General features: G+C 37.3%; 2 protein-coding genes across 6 annotated transcripts; both read left to right on the plus strand.

Moving 5' to 3' along the window:
• The first annotated feature begins 2128 nt into the window (after positions 1-2128).
• grap2a (GRB2 related adaptor protein 2a) lies at positions 2129-11827 on the plus strand. 4 transcript variants are annotated; one of them, XM_079456113.1, is made up of 10 exons: positions 2178-2317; positions 4726-4773; positions 6207-6276; positions 6608-6730; positions 7021-7112; positions 7682-7801; positions 9369-9552; positions 9668-9748; positions 9920-10012; positions 10126-10875. In XM_079456113.1, the coding sequence occupies exons 4-10, from the start codon at positions 6653-6655 to the stop codon at positions 10300-10302; spliced, it is 825 nt and encodes a 274-aa protein (XP_079312239.1). In that variant the 5' UTR covers positions 2178-2317; positions 4726-4773; positions 6207-6276; positions 6608-6652; the 3' UTR covers positions 10303-10875. The 4 variants fall into 4 exon arrangements, with proteins under 4 accessions (XP_079312237.1, XP_079312239.1, XP_079312238.1 ...); XM_079456114.1 differs by having other exon boundaries at positions 2221-2317; positions 4726-4768; XM_079456111.1 differs by lacking the exon at positions 4726-4773 and having other exon boundaries at positions 2129-2317; positions 10126-11827.
• Positions 11828-11983: 156 nt separating this feature from the next.
• fam83fa (family with sequence similarity 83 member Fa) lies at positions 11984-19948 on the plus strand. Of its 2 annotated transcripts, none has more exons than XM_079455625.1 (5): positions 11984-12503; positions 15229-15396; positions 17023-17144; positions 17286-18139; positions 18229-19948. In XM_079455625.1, the coding sequence occupies exons 1-5, from the start codon at positions 12042-12044 to the stop codon at positions 18276-18278; spliced, it is 1656 nt and encodes a 551-aa protein (XP_079311751.1). In that variant the 5' UTR covers positions 11984-12041; the 3' UTR covers positions 18279-19948. The 2 variants fall into 2 exon arrangements, with proteins under 2 accessions (XP_079311751.1, XP_079311752.1); XM_079455626.1 differs by having other exon boundaries at positions 11988-12503; positions 15277-15396.
• The last annotated feature ends 4 nt before the right edge of the window (positions 19949-19952 follow it).

Here is a 19952-nt window from a genome sequence, read left to right on the forward strand (position 1 = left end):
GAAAACCAGGTTTGAGTGTTTGAGAATGAATTTGTATGTCAGATATAACTTCTCATATGTATACTTAATTTATATATTCCATTTGTACCTTAAAGTGAAAAAAACATAAATGGGTTTGTTAGGGTTGACCCAGTAATTATTAGATGTATATAAAACAATAGACATTTAAGTCCCCCCACAAGTGTGTGTGATGATTCGGTACTGGCACAGCATCACGATCTGGATATCTCCTTTAGATAAAATCTTACCCATAAACCAAATTTTGTGTTAATGCAGCGTTAATGTATTTTCATGTTCATTCTCTGTGAGGTGTCTGAAGATGGTGTCTGCGGTGAAGAAATTCAGAAGCCGGCTGTCATTGCTGATGCAGATAAATTCAGAAGGTATAAGTGTAAGTATATTGAAAGGTTAATAAGATAGTATCTCAATTAGGTTTTCACCTTTCAATGCACTGTTGATTGCACTAAATGCTCAAACTTTAATTTCAAAAATAGGTTTTGAATGTTTTTCTCCTTTAACTTCAAAAACTGACATTTAAACAACATGAAAACCATTGACTGTGACAATTACATTTGCAGACAAAAGATTGGATTTGCTATGTGAACATTCTAAACATGCATTCAGTGAGCACTTAATTTTTGGGGGACTTTACACTAAATTAATTGCATGTTAATGGTCCTTGATTATAAAAACACTGCCATCCTTTAGCACTTAATTACATTTATTTGCAGTATTACTAAATCCATCGCGGAAAGTAGTGTGAGACCCAAAACAGCACATTGACTACCTTTGCATGTCTCCGTACAGAAAAAATAGACCTGACTCGTTTTCTCAAATACTTCAGGTCATAGAGTCTAGAGGCTCTTTATGTGCCAATAAACCATACGCACAAACCAACACACTCAAGCATATACTATTATATTCTTTATTTCAGCACACAAACTTTAAGGACTTAAAGATTACTTTTTTGCTTTCATGTTCTCCAGAATTGTGCAGCCACTGTTTAACCACATGTTGTTACATGAGTGCAGTTTCCTGCATTTAGTCTGCAAAATCTTCCCTATTAAAGGCCCCGTCTTTGAAAATCAGTTTGTGATTCACTAGATGCACAATAAAGGGATTATTCACCCAAAAATAAAAATTCTGTCATTCTTTATTCATCTGTCATTCAAAAATAACTTATGTAGAACATAACAAAAGATATTAAGGATTTTTTGTGTTCATACAATGGGGTTAATGTTGTTTGTTTACCATTTCTTCAAAGTATCTTCCTTTGTGTCGCGCAAGAGAAACAAAGTAAAACCGTTCCAAGCTTGACCAGATGCTTGGGCAACTGGCACACAACGGCATCTTTTTATATCCTGTACTAGATAGTAACTATATAACATGTCAGGATACAGCATCGGAATGGCTAATGGACAGATGGTGAGTTTCCATAGCAGTAACTTGTTTCCAAGATTTGTTTTCTTATTCTGTTGCACTTTGTTCAAATTCTTACTCAATTATTAACGTATATTCAAAACACTTTTAATCATGTATGAGCTGTTGTTGCTTGAGGTCATGACCTGATTCCTGCAGGTGCAAAGGGGAACACCACGGATGCATTTTGCATTCCTGACCTGACTTTATATCATCAGAGTTTAACATTCCATGATCATGAGCAGAAACCAGCTTCATCAGTGCTTAAATGGAGCCTGTGTATCATTTTGATTTTGGATGTTGCAAATGCATACATGCAAGCACACTCCTTTGATGAGAAAATGGTGAGAGAGAGAGAGAGAGAGAGAGAGAGAGAGAGAGAGAGAGAGAGAGAGAGAGAGAGAGAGAGAGAGAGAGAGAGAGAGAGAGAGAGAGAGAGAGAGAAACCACACACTTCCAGCAAGTTCGTCTCAGCTGAGCTTCCTGTCGCATGCTTTGCCACTTTAGCAGAACAGCAGAAGTTGCCTGTTCCTTCTATATGCGTGCAAATGCTAATGAGCAAACATTAGCAACATAGAGTTTGTTAATTTTAGCACTTTAACAGTAAACACATGTAGAGAATATAACATATTTAAAGATGTGTTTTATACATACATTTGTCACAATATAGATTTTAAAAGCACTAATAAAATTGAAACCGTCTGCAGTCCATGCCTGGTGATTGCAAATAAAGAGGCGGAGTCATGGTTCCGCTCGTTCTCGTGGGTGGCGTTTCAGGACGCGGAGGCGCGCATGCAGGTGGAGACAGAGTAGAGGGTGATTCGTGAAGCGCAATAAAGGATAACAGCAAGGATCTTCATCAATTTTAAGTGCCGAGCAGTAGAACAGCGAGAGAACGGTAAAAAAAATTGCTTTACTTATGTTAGAACAGGCTTAGAGTTGCCAGCACCAAAAATACTAGTTTGAAGTTGTTTGCCATTCAACGCATCATTACGAGCAACTGGGTGCGCGCAATTGATCTGCTCGTTTGAAATGTTCGCTTCTAGAGTTCATTTACATTTCGAGTCAAAAACATTTTGAGGTATGTGAACTCCTGCAATAGTTTTAAAAAAGCATATTTGGAGACAAGATACTGTTGATAACCGCCACTGGGCGGCTGCTTAGGCTATAAAAAGCTAAAATAAGATGGTTTTGTGTATCATGTAACATTTGATTTGTTAACATTTCACATTTTGGTCGCTATATTGATAATTTCAATAAAGTATAGGAAGGTGTGTACCTCATAATCAATCAAATTAAAATTGTATTTTCTTTATTCAATCTCCTAATTTTAATGTTTCTAAGGGTTGTTATCTTAATATTTCAGGCTCCATCCATTACAAATTACAAATTATTTTACATGTAGGCCTACATACTCAATGTTCGGCTGCTCATGTTTATATTAAAGAAATGACATATTTCAAGTAACTTCCCCTCAGGGGATTCTTTTTCTATTTTTGACATGTCTTTTTAGTGCATGAGTATTATTCTGGACATATTTTTAGAGCCCTGGATTTTAAATTAGACATACTTTTCCATATTATCTCAAATGCTTGATTTTATTTGCATTACATTTATTCACTGCTGTTCACTGTGGCAGTGAGAACAGACCCACACATACCGTAACTCATGAATTGTGACCTGTATGACTTTGCATTTGAACTGCAACATTACAGTAATATGTTTGTATAGAGTTTCAAATGTTAAATTACTTTAATTACAGTATCTGCACAAAAGGACAAAAGCATTATTACAAGCGGTCATTTATGTTAGTATAAACACTGGTCTAATTGCTTCAAAATATTAAAATAATCTGCTTCTCTGATCTCCCCAGACCGCATTTCTATTAAGAGTAAATTGTTTGTGCAAGACACACATATTATTAATTGTTTTCTTTCTGTAAACATTTTCTCCCTTGATCGGATTAACAGTGGGATTTTAAAACATTTAAAGTGACCATAAATTTAACAAATTGATGCCACATTTTTGCATTCCATGTAATGTAAAATATTTGCTGTCTGATCATGTCCTTTAGCCCTGTTCGTGAGTGCCCTGCTATACGACAGATAAAGCGTTCAGGAATAAAAATAACTGAACTATGTGGATCTGACCAAGAACAATGACTGACAGATCATCTCTTACAATTAATCGCTGATATCAAAAAGGGTTTTCACAAGGCCAGAGGGAAAATGAGCCTACAAATCCATGTCTCGGAGTGTGCTCCAGTGTAATCTACAGGTGGCAAATTGAAATGGATGACATTGAGGTGATGTCTAAGTTGTCCGGAGTATTTGACTTGGTGACATTTAAAAAACAATTCCAACTATCACTTGGATGGCTGGACCAAAGGGATCATGAAAGATTCATGTGATTGGCTAAATAGTGGAACAAAAAATTCATCATTGATGCGGGACCTCCTATACATTTTTCCCATCACGATTTGATCTGTCGTATGGTAAAGAATGCTTAATCTTTAGAACTGTGAGACAAAATCACATGCAGCGATACGGCACTTCCCTTTAATCACTTAAAGGAGTAACTTATTTAAAGACTATACTTCAATACTTCCCTTCCTACAACATGACGTCACTGTTCTGCTTCTGTACATATGTTTTATCAAGACATACTCTAACCTTAAGAACTTATTTCTTGAAACTTCGGGAATGTTCTTACACAACAAGGGATAAATGGCCCATGATCTACAACAGTAACTATTGGTTGATGATTAATTTTGTCCAGAAAGTATTGCTAGAGTAATGAGAATGCAGGAAAAAGGTAATTATACAAATAGAGGATCTAACAATACGGATACAATATTGTTAATAGTTCATCCAAAAATAAAAATGAAGTCATGAATTACTCAATCTCAAATTGTTCTAAACCTGTATACATTTCTACCATTAAAATGAGGGTCAAAGGTGCCTTTGTGTGTGGCACCTTCCAAGTTCTTCATATCCTTCAAAATCTCAAAAAATCACTGTTCTCTTTAGTTTTAAACTTTTAAAGATTGAACGGCACATTCTTGGATTGATGTTTTACAAACTTTCCAAAGATGCTGCTATTAAGGGATTTAGCTTTAACTTAAAATGCTAAAATGTGTTTATTCCTGCCAGAGAGGGTGAAAATGGCCATGCAAAACTAAAATTGAAATAGCATTTTCTTTACATTCATAGTATTACAATGGCATCTTTATTAAACATAGGAATTGTTTTATAAAGTTATTTTAGGATTTAAAAAAATTATTCGTATGTTGTTTTTTATCTTTAGAATATCTAGCCAGAAATCATGCTGCAACATTTAATGGTGAAATGTAAAGTACAGTTTAATATTATGTCATTTTGTGATCTCTCTTTTTATTGACTTTTTATCTATGTGATCTGTAATTGTTAACCTATGCGAATATCACAGAGACTCACACTTTTTAGATAGTATTTTGCTAACTCTCTGTCTCTCTCTCTCTCTCTCTCTTTCTCTCTCTCTCTCTCTCTCTCTCTCTCTCAAGAACATACTGTACATCATACTGCAGTAATTAAATGTAATTTAATCTGCATTTCCTCCTCTGCTGTTTGCACAGCTTCTTTTTCTCTTGATCAGATGGATGGAAATGATTTCGATTATCGTCAGGCCTGTCTCTTTTCATTACTCTAAAATGCCCAATTCAAAGGGCAAAAAGGACTACTTTTAAACCTAATATAGTTTGTAATTCAGTCTAGTTAAAACATCCTCCTAAGATAAACTCCCATGCACACATTTCAAAGACAAAGAGAGAATTTTCATTACAAGGTTTATTCTCATGAGAGTATATTTCAGGTTAGTTGACAAATAAACCATACAATGTGTCCTATGAAAACAAACTGTTGATAATATATTATTTTATATTATTAATATTTATATGAAACCGCATAAGAGAGATTTATCTTCACGCGTATGGTTTATTTGTCTACTACCCATATATATTTGTGACTTGAGTAAAGTTGTCAACAAAGTCACACCCAATATAGTTTCAGTCCACTATTTACTAACTTTGTGCGGAGTTTGTACAGGTACCAAAACATGACTTTAATGATACGCTCCAGATTACCATTGCTTTGTGGTGTGATAGACCTGGGTTGGCAGTTTTTTAAAGATCGGGTAACACAAGCAGTTTCTGCCATTCTCATATTATTCTTGAGTACCTATACAGTATTATTGCATACATCGTATCTTCAAAGAGTATTTAGTCTGATCAAATTTATAAAAGAGACACAGCTCTACGATTATTTCCGGAAAAAGACGAGCTGTTTGGGGCAGGCAGGGGAGACGGAACTACAGCATGAGCACACAATACATCATCGCATTGACCCCTTCGTATTTTTTACATTATACATGTATGAGTTAGAGTAACGAGCTGCAGCTGCATGCCCACAGCACAGCCAATCTTGATAAGCAAGATTGGTTGAAGCATGGGTGGGCTATTTCTTTTGCCTTGTGTGGGCGTTTTTCTTTTCGTGAAAATTGCCCTATAGTAGTTATAGGATTCCTGTTACGAAATAGGGATCCAGACTTATAGAAAACGTTCCAAAATAAGTGCTGGGGGAGTGTATCAAGCACAGAAATGCTACGTCATATGTCCAACTTGTTTTTTAACAAGTTGACCATGTTACGGCAAGCATGAGAAACACGTTTAACAGTGTAAAAAAAGTCTGAATGCATGAAATAGAATGTTACCCAAACATTAACCGTTCAATTTATTACTTACTCATCTTTAGGTGGAGCTATGATCGCCCCTTGAAACCAGACACGTTTTCAATATCCTCAGATCACAGGCAGCTTGTTACAGTAAGACCACCAATTAATTTATAATCATTGGCCAGTGCAATAACTGGCTTGCTCTGTTTGTGTTTTCCTCCAATCTTTAAAAAAATCTGCTTTTGGACTACATGAGGTCATGGGGGGTCCATCTTTTTGGTTAATATATGACCGATGACTCCATAACTCCATGTAACAAAGACACATATTTGCAGACCTGCGGAAAGCCATCTAACCACAGCTGCAGATCTGTGCTTAGCAAAGGCATCAGCAGATGTTTGACCTATCTGGTCTCTCACATTCTGATTGACTTTTCTTTAACCATTAACAAAGTTCTCCCATTTATCTCCTGACTGTATAGTAGCCCGTAAATCCTCTCCTCCAGTCGACCTCTCACTATTATATTATGGAGGCCAGGGGAAAATTTGACTTTAATGGCACAGCGGAGGATGAGCTCAGCTTTCGAAAAGGAGACATTCTAAAGGCGAGTTATTTAACACCAAAACACAAAGTTCCACAAGACAATGCATATAGTGTCAGAGAAAAGGGATTTTATAGTGAACAACGAAAACATTAATTTAACAGAGCTGCCGCTTTTCTTTGATAGATTGCAGAAAGATAAAAAAATGCTCTTTGAATGTGGGTTCACGTTATTTCTGGTAATCATTAGCAAACTGAAAGTAAACAAAAAGTTAAAAGTGAACTAATGTGTTTACATTATAATTTAATTCACACAAAGTTTTCGGTATTAAAGATTTTATCTTTTGCACACAGATCCTTGGATCTCAGGACGACTGGTTTAAGGCAGAGCTACATGGTCATGAGGGCTACATACCCAAAAACTACGTTGAGAGACAAACACCAAGGTGGGAACATGCTTGTGGTGTTAAAGGGCTAGTTCACCAGAAAATGTAAATTCTGTCATCATTTATTCACCCTCAGGTTGTTTCAAACCTGTTTCAATTACTGTGTTCCGTTAAACACAAAGCAAGATATTTGAATGAATGTTCAAATGTTCACTATCCTAGTAGGAAAAAAAAGATTGTATATTGCTTTGTTCTGTTGAACACAAATTAGATATTTTGAAGAAGCAAAGAATTCTGGGGCACATTTGACTACCATATAATTGTCTTACTATGGTAGTCAATGATGTCTCGGAACTGAAAATTGCTTAACATTCGTCTATATATCTTTCTTTGTGTTCATCAGAACAAAGTAATTTATACAGGTATGAAATTACATGGGGTGAGTAAATGATGACAGAATTAAAATGTTTGGGTGGACTATCATTTTAATGTTTGCTTGTTTTTTGCCACATGCAAATACCTTACGAGCATGAACTGTAATAGATTATAAAGTTAGTATTTTAAGTACATAAATAGAAATAATATAATATCTGCATGAAAATATAAGTTAACTTGTATGTCCTCTGCAGCTGGTTCAAGGAGACTGCCAGCCGTGGTTCAGCTGAAGAAATGCTCATGTCTCGGGAGACTGGCGCTTTTATGATCCGAGGCAGTCAGAGTTCTCCAGGAGACTTTTCCATCTCGGTCAGGTAAAACAGGAAGAAGGGACCTGGGGGGTGCTTAGAACTGAAAGAATCAATATGTGGATTTGTAGGGATGTGTACAGATAAGCATCTAGTCAAATACTTGTTGTGGATCTAATAAGTCGATTAGTAATACACTTATTTACATGATTTGTGCATGCTTCTGTTTATACTGAAGACACGTATTTCCCTACTGAATACCTCTCCTAAATCTCACTGTTAAAGGTGCTTTGGGTGGTGTTGTGGAGACATGACATTGTGGTGATGGGTTATATGTCAAGGTTAGGTCAAATGTAGCAATATTTAGATTTGTATTGGTATATTTAGTTCTTTAATCTAAGATATTAACAAAATGTAAAACCTGGAATGAGGTACTAAATTCTGTTAGAGCAAGGGTTTTCAAACTTTGGCATACCAAGGACTCCCAAATATGATGAACCTTTTTGCAGAGGACCCCTTTTCTAAAATAGAAAAATTTACAGTGGTACATGTAAAAAGATTTTAAAACATACCATGCAGCAAAGTATCCGGTGAGCAGACGAAAGCAAACTATGGTTGCGTCAGTATGGTTGCGGTATGTTTAGCTCCTCATATCCGTGTAAGCAGTCTTGCTCGCATATGAACCATATGAAGTCCATATATGCAGACAGAGGAGTTTCAATGCAGGTATGTAAGTGTCTTGACCACGTACGAACCGAACTTCAAAGTTATTAGCAAGACACTAGTTACAGTATGTTCGCTTTCATGAGGTGTTGTGCAGGGTGCGTAGACCGATCGACGTATGACATCAAAGTGCCGGTTCTTTGATGTGAGACATTTGCCAAACGGTCTGGAGCATTTCAAGAAGTTGAACATGCCTAATGCACATATGCTGTATTTTGTGAGTATCAGTACTTTAGGAACTTGCAATGTTAAATAATGAAGTTTTATTGAATGGAGGCCTAATGTAAACCTGTAGGGTGTGGTAGCTCATTCCAGGTCTGTGGAACACAAAAAAAGACATTTTGAGAAATGTCTTGTGGTTTTGTGTCCATACAATGGAGGTCAGTCGATGAAAGTGTTGTTTGGTTACCAACATTTTTCAAAATGTCTTCTTTTGTGTTAATACAAGTCATACAGGTTTGGAATCCCACAAGCTCACGCTGACTGCCTTGTGTGAGGCTAGGACAGAGAGATTCACATAGAGTTTTTTTACTTTTTACAGCAAATGAAGGATATTAACCCTAAATACATTAATACTTTTAAACAGTAGCTAATCTTGGTTACTAAAGAGTTTAGTTCCATCCCCTAACACGCATTGTAAATATACTGTAAAGTGCCCCCGAACAGCCTGCTTAGCTTGATTAACTGCTCTAAAACTCTTTGAAGTTGCCATATATAAATTAATTACCTATGGAAATTCGACCACGTTATTCTATAACAACCTTCACCTAATTTATTTGATCATTTAACGTCAATGAGCAAGATAAAGGGAATAATGACACAGAACGAAAAATTCCAAAAGGTATCAAATCCAATCTTTATTACTATACATTGTACAATATAATTAATAATTTTTCATTTATTTCCACAGACACGAGAATGACGTGCAACATTTCAAAGTGATGAAGGATAAAAAGGGCCATTATTACCTGTGGACAGAGAAGTTTACTTCCCTCAACAAGCTGGTGGACTACTACAAGTCCACCTCTATATCCAAGCAGAGAGAGATCTTCCTCAGAGACGGAAGTGAAGCCGAGCCAAGAGCACCTCAGCCTGTAAATATGCTCCAGATTTTTATAAAATCTTTGCGAAATATGCTGAATTAACTTGAAAGAATCTGTGCACAGCAGATAAATAATGATGTGGTGTGTAATTCTTTGTTTTTGTCAGCTGGAAGCTCGACCTCCCCCAGGTGGCAGCTATGGGGGTCCCCAATATTCAACACAACACCGCAACAAAACAGATAACAAGGTATCAGCTTCTTCCAAGCACAGACCAAAACGTTTTATCTAAATTCCGAACAGGTTTCATGCATGTTCATTTTTCTAAATAAATAAATATGGCATGCAGGAATTTACTATTAAAAATTCCAGGTCTATACATAATTGTTAACCTCGAAATGTAAATTTGCTCCTTTTTCAGAGTAAGAGGGGAAGTGTTGAGGACAAAGCTAACACTTTGCCTCAAGCCGGGAGGAGCAGCCCTTCTCCTCGACGAAGCTCAGAAACTGCTCCGGTACAACACTGTCATTTATAACATGTTTGTCCGAATTTTTAGTGTTTTTGTCGTGTGTGAACTGACACCTTATACAGAACTAACACTTTGATATGTGTGTCTGTGTCTGTCAGAGGTTGACCATACAGGTCAGAGCCGTATATGACTTCACAGCAGAAGAAGATGACGAGTTGGGCTTCAGTGCAGGAGATATCATTGAAGTTCTGGACCGTTCTGACCCATCATGGTGGAAAGGACGATTGCGTGGCAGGACAGGTCTTTTCCCTGCCAATTACACCGATCAGATATGATACCTTCCCATCGCTCAGAGGAGTGGAACCACCTTGCCAACAGTCAAAACATCATTTATAGCATTCTGTCTCAGAGTGCTGGTCTGTAACATATTGACTAATGTATGGACTGGTCCATAATTTCAAGACTATCAATTTTAGAAGGATGGCTGCAGCACCGTTCAAGAGAACTGAGATACCATTTTTTATTTAACCATTTTTATTTAATAAATAAGGAACAAAGAAATAGACCATTACCCTTATATGCCAAATACCCCAAAGGACTTGATCATTTACTTTATGAAATATTGAATTGTACATTGCCCCCATACAATAACCCTCTTATCTCATTCATCATGTCAAGAAGTTCATATTTCCTCTCGAGTAGGACACTAAACATCATAATAATGTTTTTACAAATAAGAAACCAGGCAGGAGAGGTATTGTATAATTACTGTTTTGATATGCAGAATGGACATTACAAATGATTGGTATGATCGAAATAAACATGACCTTTTGGCTGTATAACATAAGTATTATTTTGGATACTTTGTATCGGATATCTTGTGATTAAACAAAACAATGACACCACTCAATGAAACCGTTTCGTGTTTGAAGTCAAACATGTGCAGTCAGGTGGAATCATCCTACATGTAATGGGGTAGAAGATATAGGGAATATTAATGAGATGGACTACAAATCCCACAGGTCAGATTGTTATAAAATGTAGTCCAATTTTAGGGGCTTACTCTTTGAGTAAGCACCATGTGGTGTGGGAACTTAAGGTTGTGTAAGAGCTGACGAAAATACCAGTTGATTAATAGAACTGAATTGAACCGATGGCCCCTTAAGAAAATGATGTTTGTTGCTTCAGAGAATTAAGCATACTTATTTAAAAGCACAGGTAGTGATTTCTGTTCAATCTTTTTGCTTTAGCGAGTTTGCTTAGTTTTAATATTTGTATCTGCCTTATGTTTTAGTGCCCGCTTGAAGAAACGTGTTTGGTGCTTCAGAAAATTAAGCATATAAATACAGGTATTAATTATTACTAAATCCTTGAATTGAGTTTTAAAGTTTTATATTTTAATTTGTGTTTTATACTTGATTGTAAATGTTTTAACTACAGTAAATCTTTTAAATGGCTATTATAAATTGTTACTATTTTACTAGAAACAATAGTGGCTTAATGGGTATTTTGGTATGATCCTAATGTTTAACTGGGTTCTGTATGGCAAAGTGATTGAAGTTATTGTTTGATTTTAATTTGCTTTGTTTGTTTGTTTTTGTTGTCCACGGCGGACCAATGAACTGGGGTTCTCATTTGTATATTCCACATGAATGATGGTGAGCGGATATAAGTGTATTGATTTGATTTTGGTGATAATTGCTGTTTTGAATTTTGAGTTCTTTTCTTATTCGCCTTGTAATATAACTGGGGGACCCTGTGGTCTGTAGATGTACTATTGTTGTGTTTCTCATTTTGAGGTTTATTTGCCAAGTCCACTTATCCTTTAGCCAATTTTGATTATTGTTAAATATTATGTGCAGAGAGACAGACCGTGGTTGGTGCCGCGTGTTTAGTCCTAGTGAGATATTGGGGTTGCATACACATCTACTGAGAACCGAAGCTCCGCCCACCGTTCCAGCGAAACCACACCCACACGCTTCTTTTATGTCTAGCTGACTCACCTGAGTCATCCATTCAGACAGGTAAAAGTGGGCAGAGTGTTTTGCAGGTGATCCGTTGGAGCACCGCTACCATGGCTGAGTCTCAGTTGATATGCATCGACGATGAACACGTAAACGTGAAGATACCGGAATGTAGACCGGAGTTTTATTACAGCGAGGAGCAGCGGGCCGCGCTCGAGCAGCTCTTGAAAAACGGAGACGGCGCTTTCAAAATGCGTCTGAAAGAGGACAACATTAAAGACTTTCTCTCCGCCAGGGAAATTAAACTGATGCGGGATACCTTTCAGGAATATGACAGTGACTCGGACACCTGTTGCTCACAGTCGCCCCATGATACGAGCGAAGACTCGGGAGTGCATTCTACTTACTGGCCGACCATGTCTGATACGGAGATACCTCCGCTGGACATCGGTTGGCCCAGCAACGGCTATTACAAAGGGGTGACACGGGTGTCGGTTTACACCCACCCACCCAAAACCAACAGTCCGCATATTAAAGAAGTAGTGCGCAGACTCATTCAAGAATCTACAAAGGTAAGCATCTGTTAAGTGTCCGGAGTCGGATGCCAATAGAAAAAGTTTATTTGTTAACTTATGTCTTTCAATAGTCTTATTTGATGTGTTTAAGACTGTATAAATGTGTTGTTATTTTGTGGTTGTGGGTCATGATAGGTTCCCAGACCACTATCATACAAAACATGGGGAAAATGAATGGGATTGTTGTTTGTTCCTTGTGTTTGAAAGCACATGATATTGACCAGCTCCATAAACGTTTAGGAGTGGCTGTAATTGTGTAGCCTATGTCTGTCATGTGACTGTATGCAAAATTCCCTGCCAGGAAGTTTATTTTCTGCGTTTGAAGTTAACCTTTAAATGAAGTTCACCCTCACTGTGTTTAAAACAGCTGTCATGCGACTAAATTATGAAAAAGCATTTGTGGCAATTGACCAAGCCTTTGGGCTTATTCCACAATCACCATGTATGTTTGTTCATTGATGTTTAGTCATACTAAATAGCGTGCAACAGAGACACTGCATTTTAGAAAAGAGTTTAGAGGTTCGACATTATTGTAAAGGAAAATGTAACTCTTAATTGTTTTCTAAATAAACAAACACTGTTTGGGATTAGGAAATATGTCATCTATATTACTGTTTTGTCAAACTCAAACTACTACATACAAGGTGGAGATATGAGTTTCCTTTGTTACAATGATTATACAGATTACAGACCAGTCACTCTCAAAGACGAAAATGGTGTAACAGTGTCATGGATCATATGACAGTTATCTTGTGTGAGAAAGTTGACGTAAGGAGGTGAAGTCCTTGGAGTTTTAACTGTAAGTGCCCAACCCCTCCTCTATCACACCACCAGAAGCCTTGGGTTCCAATACAAAGTTATACACTCATAAATAGATGATGTCTACTCTCTTCTTTAACAGTGTTACATTTGTAATAATGACACACTGATGATTCATAAAGGTTAATGATTTATGAAAGCTGAAGAGCTGGAGTCACACTTCATTCCATTCCACCGGTTACAATAGCTGCTAATGTACTGTCACACATGACATGTAGATCTGTAAACAATGTTTATATTTCAAACTATTTTATCATTTTACAACGCCAATTGCCATTTTTGTACGTTCTAGATGTATTGAAATAGACTCTCAGTAATCGTTTATGTGACACATATCCTGAAAACACGGTCAACAATCATCCGGTCAATGTTAGCATTAGATTATGTCAACAGAACATTGTATTTACTTACTATGTCATGATCAAATGAATATAAAAGTGTATTTTCTAAATTCTCATTTTGCAATGCCACTTCTGTGCTTTAAGTTCCTTAAGGCTTGAACATGGACTGTTTATCATCAGTCAAACAGGTTAGGCTGGTAAAACCTTTCTGAAATAGTCCAATTTGTTGATGTAATTATATACATGTAATGTGTGCTTGTGTGTTTTTGGGGGTTAACAAACAAATCCAGGGAATGATTTTTTCTTTAATGTGTCCTCCTTACAGTTATCTTTAATGCTTATCACTTCCTTCTGTTTTTATGTAGAACTGAACTTGGGCATCTTGAGTATGATGTGAACTTGTGAGGAAGAAGGAATGTAACCAGAAAATAACTAGGCTTTACAACGGGGGTTTTTCACATTCTAGTTAGCTTTTGTGCTGTTGTGGTTTTCATTTATTTTCAATGCTTTATGTGGTTTGAATTTTTTTTCATATTCAACACATGTGCGTTTCCATTCCATCTGTCTGCAGGTGTGACCTGAATTGCTTGCTCTGGACAAAATGTGTTCGTAAAACTTAAATGAAATCATATGTTCACTTTTTATTTGTGTTCTTCTTTGATTTTAACAGGACACGTTGCCTTGAGTTAAAATTCATCATTGATTCCTTACGTTAAATCTACATCTAACATTCTATGCTAATTCTTCCTGTCATTTTCATGACTTTGAATACTGGATAAGATATGTGCTATAGCTCAAGTTTTCTCATGTAAAGAGAAGGGTGTATTTTATACATTTGTCAATGACAAGTGTGTAATGTGTGCACATTAAAAAAAAACACTGTAAAAACACACATCATTAACACGCCAACAATCATTTTAAGTAGACAAACTCATTCTGAGTTTCTATATGTGAAAGTAAAACCACAACAGCAATGTAAATAATACTAGCAAACAATGCAAGTGTATGAATTATTTATGTCCGAAACAGTGCGTCCTGGGAAAGAGTGAATGGGAAAGAACCACAAAAACATTTTGTTCAAGTGTTGGCCTATTAGTACTAAAAGCATATATCAGTCACCTGTTAGGCTTGCTGGTTCACCCTAATCAAATTAGAGCAAGTTGCATGTATTTGCATGTATTGTAATTGCACGTCTTACTAAAAGCTGTAAATTGCTCGAACTTTTGAATAGCAAGTAAACAAGAAACCAAAATCAAACAAACATTATCTTGTTAGCCATGTTTGCTTGAATGATCTTTAAAGTATTTTCATAGTTGAGCAACTAACAGGTTTGTTTTCAATGATTTTTGTCTGAACCTGTAAATCAGCTTGTCTTTAATGTGTCTGTGCTGAATTATATCTGCTCTTTTTTTCACCGGTCCACTGTAAGACTGCACATGTTCATTCAAGCTGAGACCGGCTGTGCCAAAACAACGAGAAAATTCATAATAGCCCAATAAATTCCTCAAAAGGCAGTTGTATTGTTAATCGATAACCACTCATAGACTTTGCTTGATTTACAGTTGGTGGCCGTGGTCATGGATCTTTTGACGGACTTGTTAATCCTGCAGGATCTCTTTGACGCTGCAAGTAAGAGGGGGGTGGCGGTGTACTTGCTGCTGGAGGAAAACGGCTTGCCTCACTTCCTGGACATGGGCAGCAGACTGCAGATTTCTGCACAGCATCTGAGGGTGAGCAATTCACAAGAAATTCCTCTGAAATTGTTGGTTAAAGGTGCTGTGTGTAATTATTTGGAGAATCTTATGACAGAAGTGCAACATGATATAAATTGGTGTATAAAGACCTGACATTGTGTTTTTATTACCTTAGAATGAGCTATTTCTATTTAAATTCACCGCGGGTCCCCCTGAAATTCAACATGTTGTTTCTACATTAGCCCTAAAGAGACAAACTGCTCTACAGGGCACGTTTTGTTTATGTTATCTTCAGCAAAGAAGCGAAAACATGACAACATCTTAGTTCTGTGTCAGCCACCATAGTGCTTCGAAAGGGAGGAGTGGAGTGAGCCGCTGGTTGCTGTTCGCAACCTCACCACTAGATGCCACTAAATTTCATATACTGGACATTTAAAGTATGATGGTAGACAGTTTGATAAAGCAATGCTATAATAATAATAAAAAACATGTTTGAGATCAAGTTGAAGCTACATGCTTTTATTAAAAACTCCCCCTCATGTCATTTTTTTCTTCTGCACAATACAAAAAAGCTATTTTGAAGAATGTTGGTAACCAAACAAAATTGGCCCTTATTGACTTCAATTGTATAGACACAAAACCACTGAGATGTTTCTCAAAATATCTTTTTTTGTGTTCCACAGATAAAAAATATAAATATGGTGAATGACATGAGGGTTAATAAATGACAGAATTTTAGATTAGATTAGATTCAACTTTATTGTCATTACACATATACAAGTACAGTGTAACGAAATGTAGTTTAGGTCTAACCAGAAGTGCAGTTAGCAAGTGCAGGATATACAGTTAGAATAAATACAGAATACAATAGTGAGAATATAATACAGTTTACTTTCCCAAACCAACATCATTACAAGCATATGTATGTATATCATGCACTACTGCTTCTGGAATAGGTGAAATACTAACACGTGATTTACCACATCAAGCACGAGAGCACACGTTACCACAGAGTCAGCTGACCTAGAGGGGAGGTGTTTCAACTTGAATCTCTGGATGACTGTCTGTTGCCACAGGGTTCAACGGTCTTCCTGGTCTGCTGTGTACACACATGACACCTGCACAGCTACTGCAGAATAAAACCCAGGGCTTTCCGCAAAATGACTATCCTGAATAGCACCGATACATTACCAGCAAGTCTTATCTATTATCTATATGATTGCTTTTAATATGGCACACTGGGCTTTTCCCCTGAGACTGTACACTGAGCAACAGACTTCAGTGTTGTTATGTTGAAAGGAGGAGCCAGGTTTCAACAGAGCTGAAAAAACAGGCAACTTGATATTATTTAGGAGAGCCGTGAAGAGCTCTCATCTCTCACGCTTCTGCTATTCCCTCATCCTTGCCAGCTTGAGCTTTATTCAGGGTGCTTTTGTAACCGCGGTTTTCTTCTCTTTAGAGTCTTCGCTGTGCAAATGAATTCGCCACACCTCTGTGTGCATGGATTTCTTTTACATTAACCTCACACTGTCGATTTCGCCTTGGATGTTTGCCAGAGTCAGGCGTGTTGCACCTCTGCCTTTCTTTGAATCACCAGATCACCCTGTCAACCATTTTACATGCATTTTTATAGCACGTTGAAATTTTGCTCCTTTGTTTTAGAACCTGCGGGTGCGAACCGTGAGAGGCTCAGGCTTGGCTCTGTCTTTCGGTCGTCTCCCAGGATCGCTCTGCTCCAAGTATATGTTGGTGGATGGAGAGAAAGTGATGTCTGGATCATACAGGTTAGTTTGATCCTCTTCAAACACCCCTACAACTGTACTAACTGTACTTTTTTCCTCATTACTTTTTCTTTACATTTTTTTGAGGACCCAGAAAAGCGCTAAATAAATGTAATTAATTATTTACCCTTTCCGTCTCCATAGCTTTACGTGGAGCTCCTCCAGAATGAATCGCAACACAATCACTGTGATGTCAGGACAAATCGTTGACTTTTTTGACAATGACTTCAGAGAGCTGTACGCCGTGTCCGATAAAGTGGATCTATACCGGGAGTTTCACATCAGCAAGCCATCTTTGTCTGTTCCCGTGCTGAAAACGCCAGCAGAACCAAACCGACTTCTAGTTCCTGTGTCCACATCTCGTTTCCAGGTCTCGCTGGAGGACAACAAAAAGTTGAACCTAAAGGTTCCTGCACATAAATACCACAATCCGAAGTACTCTTTGGTTGTTGGCAACAGTCTAGGTATAACTGGCTCCTTGCAGGATCTTTCAGCTCTTAGGGACTATGATGATCATGACTCTGTGAATAATATTGAAAAACGAATCTACACCAACGGGGACGTCGTCAATACGCAGTCCCCGGATGCGACAGAGGACTGTAAGGGTGATGGGAAAAAACTCCCTCCGTTTGGTTCTAAAAAGCAGCGCAGTTCCTTCCGGAATTTCTTGAAAGGAAGAGCAAATAATCAGAATCCCGACACAATCTCTAAAACAACCAATCAAAGCACAGATCCCAAACAGATAAGTCATAAAGACACTAAGATTACTAATAACTTGAATGAAACATCTTTGTTGGTCACTCAGACCAAGGTAGATGCACCCAAAGACAATATTTCCACAACTCTTCAAAAGAACTTGGAGAATGGCAGCTCAGATGAACTTGACGACACCTTTGAGATAATAGCAAATCCACCAGAGGTGAAGTTTAAAAGCAAAAATAACAAAATGGGTCCGCGGAGTTCCTCTCTTCAGGTTATTCCTACATTCGCAGAGGAAGGTACGTATGCCAAACTAAATCAATATATGCTTTTGTGGTGCATTGTTTATGTTAACCGTGTTTGTTTGACTTCTTTTCTTTGTTTTTAGGCCTGAGAGGGCGGAGGCGTAACCCAAAGAAGACTTGCATTCAGTCCTGATATATCATTTTCATTCATGAACGTGTGCTTGAAAATCAAGACTTTAGACACTAGAACAGGTCGAACATGAAAATGAGCAGCAAATACTGAAACATTAATGGAGATTTCTCACATCCAACAAGATTTGACAAGGTATGGATGGTGACAAGATTGTGAGGTTGTTATTGTTGTTCTACTGTAATAACTTTGAAAATGCTGACACTGTAAGAAACTGCTGTGACAAGGAATGACTGAAACATAATCCTCACTTAGAGGTCACGTGACTTCCTGTCTGATTTAGGTCGATGAAGTTTAGTATGTGTGAGCCTGTAGGCCTATTTTTCATTTAGTATATAACAGACATTTCCTGTTCAGTAGATGCTTATGATCTCTGCTCCACATACCCTGTCAAAATCAGCTCCGCCTCCTCAATGCTCTGCCTGTTGCTCCATCAGAGAAAGGAGGAAAAAGGTCTACAGTTGACAAATAAGCAACTAAGTGAAACCGGAAAAGTGCCTGATCAGTCACAGCAAAGCTTCAGAAAAATGCAACCCAGAGTTTTTGGCTGTATGTCAGAACGGGATTATTAATACAAGTTTGTTGCACTTCAAACACCTGAGCAAACACCCATATACAATGTAGGCCTACTGCTCAAAAGCATTTACTCGTTGCGCTTAAGTATGTGAAGCATTCGATTTGTTTTCATTGCGAATGCCAATATGTGAAAGGGCAATGGCCTTAAATAAACCGATATTATAACAACACGTATTTATCATTATTAGGACATTAAAAAGGTTGAAAAAATCCAGTAAACAAGGCCATATCTAGCACTCAAAACCTAGATGACGTCATCAGAGAGAGGTCAACAGCTCTGTTTGGCTAACGAAGGTGCGACATTTGCGCTCCCTTGTTTGTTAAGAGTACCATTAGTACTGTTGCTAACGCATGTAAATATTCATGGATTAAGTTTACGCGTGAAGCAAGCTCAGCGTTTCAGGTATGAGCCAAGACTGAGTCGGTCATCAATTTGCGTTTACATATAGGTTAATATCTGATATTGAGGGGGAAAATAAATAAGAGGAGAGGAAAAGATGGCGAACGCACAGGAAGAGGGGAGTTGGCTCTTTAGACCACAAGCACAGTAGGCTATAAAGTTTTTTGCAAAGAGAACAGCTGCACCCCTTAAAAAATACAAACGTTTGTAGCAATTTAATGGTTTAAAGCACCCTCTGCTGGAGGAATGTGTGTTTTGTCTGACGCAAACGAGCCTTCCCAGGTATAAAAAGTTAATTAAGTAGCCTACACTTTATTTTCACTTCTATAATGCAGTAAGAAAAAGTGTTCTGTTGTTACACATTCTTTTTTGTTCTTGATATCCTAAAAGTATTGTCTCAAAATAGCACAGTTGCGTTCACTTAAGTTTATCCTAATAAGTACTAAAAATAAATGTTTGTATCATGTACAACATTAGTGCGTGAAAATAGAGAACTTTAAGCACATTGAAGTGTGTTAAGGTGCACTTTCTTCACATGAATTGTTTGATACAGATCATTAACACGTTGCCTTGTAAAGTAAACTTAGGCTACCTCAGAATAACAATCAATGTCATTTAGTGGTTGTATTAATAAAGATTATTTGTGTCTTTAATAAACAAATCAGTAAATAAAGCATTTTAAAGGCTTTGCAACCTGATTG

The sequence above is a fragment of the Barbatula barbatula genome (genome assembly GCF_947034865.1).
Source record: "Barbatula barbatula genome assembly, chromosome: 5".
NCBI classification, from domain to species: domain Eukaryota; kingdom Metazoa; phylum Chordata; class Actinopteri; order Cypriniformes; family Nemacheilidae; genus Barbatula; species Barbatula barbatula.

What these genes read in the sequence shown, in the direction of transcription:
- grap2a (XM_079456111.1), top strand. Translation starts at nt 6,653, where the DNA reads ATGGAGGCCAGGGGAAAATTTGACTTTAATGGCACAGCGGAGGATGAG. An exon ending in GAAAAGGAGACATTCTAAAG is followed by an intron (nt 6,731 to 7,020) that starts GCGAGTTATTTA and finishes TTTTGCACACAG; the next exon opens with ATCCTTGGATCTCAGGACGA. An exon ending in GACTTTTCCATCTCGGTCAG is followed by an intron (nt 7,802 to 9,368) that starts GTAAAACAGGAA and finishes TTATTTCCACAG; the next exon opens with ACACGAGAATGACGTGCAAC.
- fam83fa (XM_079455625.1), top strand. Translation starts at nt 12,042, where the DNA reads ATGGCTGAGTCTCAGTTGATATGCATCGACGATGAACACGTAAACGTG. An exon ending in GTGATGTCTGGATCATACAG is followed by an intron (nt 17,145 to 17,285) that starts GTTAGTTTGATC and finishes CCGTCTCCATAG; the next exon opens with CTTTACGTGGAGCTCCTCCA. An exon ending in TCCTACATTCGCAGAGGAAG is followed by an intron (nt 18,140 to 18,228) that starts GTACGTATGCCA and finishes CTTTGTTTTTAG; the next exon opens with GCCTGAGAGGGCGGAGGCGT.